Here is an 851-nt window from a genome sequence, read left to right on the forward strand (position 1 = left end):
AAAAAAAAAAAAAAAAAAAAAAAAAAAAAAAAAAATTTAGCCATCCTGATGGTGAGAAGACCATCATCGTTCTCTGTTTTTGATTCTAATTTTAATCCATGAATAAAAGTTGTATCAATAAGTAATAATTCACCAAGCAGTCATTGATTGAATCCCGTAATTGTCATCTCCAAATAATCATATGAAATAAATGTGCACGCGAGCACACCACATACATGATACCTTTGAAGTGTAGAATATGTCCTCTCTCTTCACAATGCCCTCTGCAATCTTGCTTCGGATGGCCAGTCCAACCTCCTCTTCATTATTGTAGAAATAAGCAGAATCAATATGGCGAAAACCGGCTTCTATTGCTACTTTAGTGGTCTCCAGTGTTTTACTCTTTGGAACCTACAGGAGCAAACAAATGTAGCATTTGTGGGTCCACTTGATTGAGAGGAAGTGCAGGCAAAAGCAGTGACCTTCACAAGCATCAAGTGTCCCTCATGTCTTGGGTTAATTCTTCATGTGAGGTGATGTACCCACTGTAGTTTGCCTGGGTCATTCCCAGTTAGTAATAAAGGTCGGGCATCCGAGAGACCCCTTCAGTACTGAGCAATCACTGGGTGACCACTGGCATTGGAGGTCCCCATGAACATTTCCAGGTTCTGTGATTTGCTGGAAGAAATCACAGGACTCACCTAATGTTATAGTCATGGTGGTTATTTATTAGTGAAGTCACAAATTAAAGTTAATACAGGGTTATCAAACAATATATATAGAAGGAATCTGGTACAATATTCAATGACTTCTCTCCTAGTGAATTCACACAGAACATGCTAAATTCCCCCTGCCTTGAAATTTGAGAATAT

The 851-nt window shown here is 38.5% G+C and overlaps 1 protein-coding gene across 1 annotated transcript; it reads right to left on the reverse strand.

The window, feature by feature from the left end:
* Positions 1 to 222: 222 nt before the first annotated feature.
* LOC103584736 (prostaglandin-E(2) 9-reductase-like) lies at positions 223 to 390 on the reverse strand (the record flags this gene model as incomplete). The annotated part of the gene is made up of 1 exon (XM_008565625.1): positions 223 to 390. A coding segment is annotated over one exon (168 nt), but the record flags the coding sequence as incomplete, so codon positions are not given.
* Between the last annotated feature and the right edge of the window lie 461 nt (positions 391 to 851).

This window comes from Galeopterus variegatus, unplaced genomic scaffold, assembly GCF_000696425.1.
Source record: "Galeopterus variegatus unplaced genomic scaffold, G_variegatus-3.0.2 Scaffold95271, whole genome shotgun sequence".
Lineage (NCBI taxonomy): Eukaryota > Metazoa > Chordata > Mammalia > Dermoptera > Cynocephalidae > Galeopterus > Galeopterus variegatus.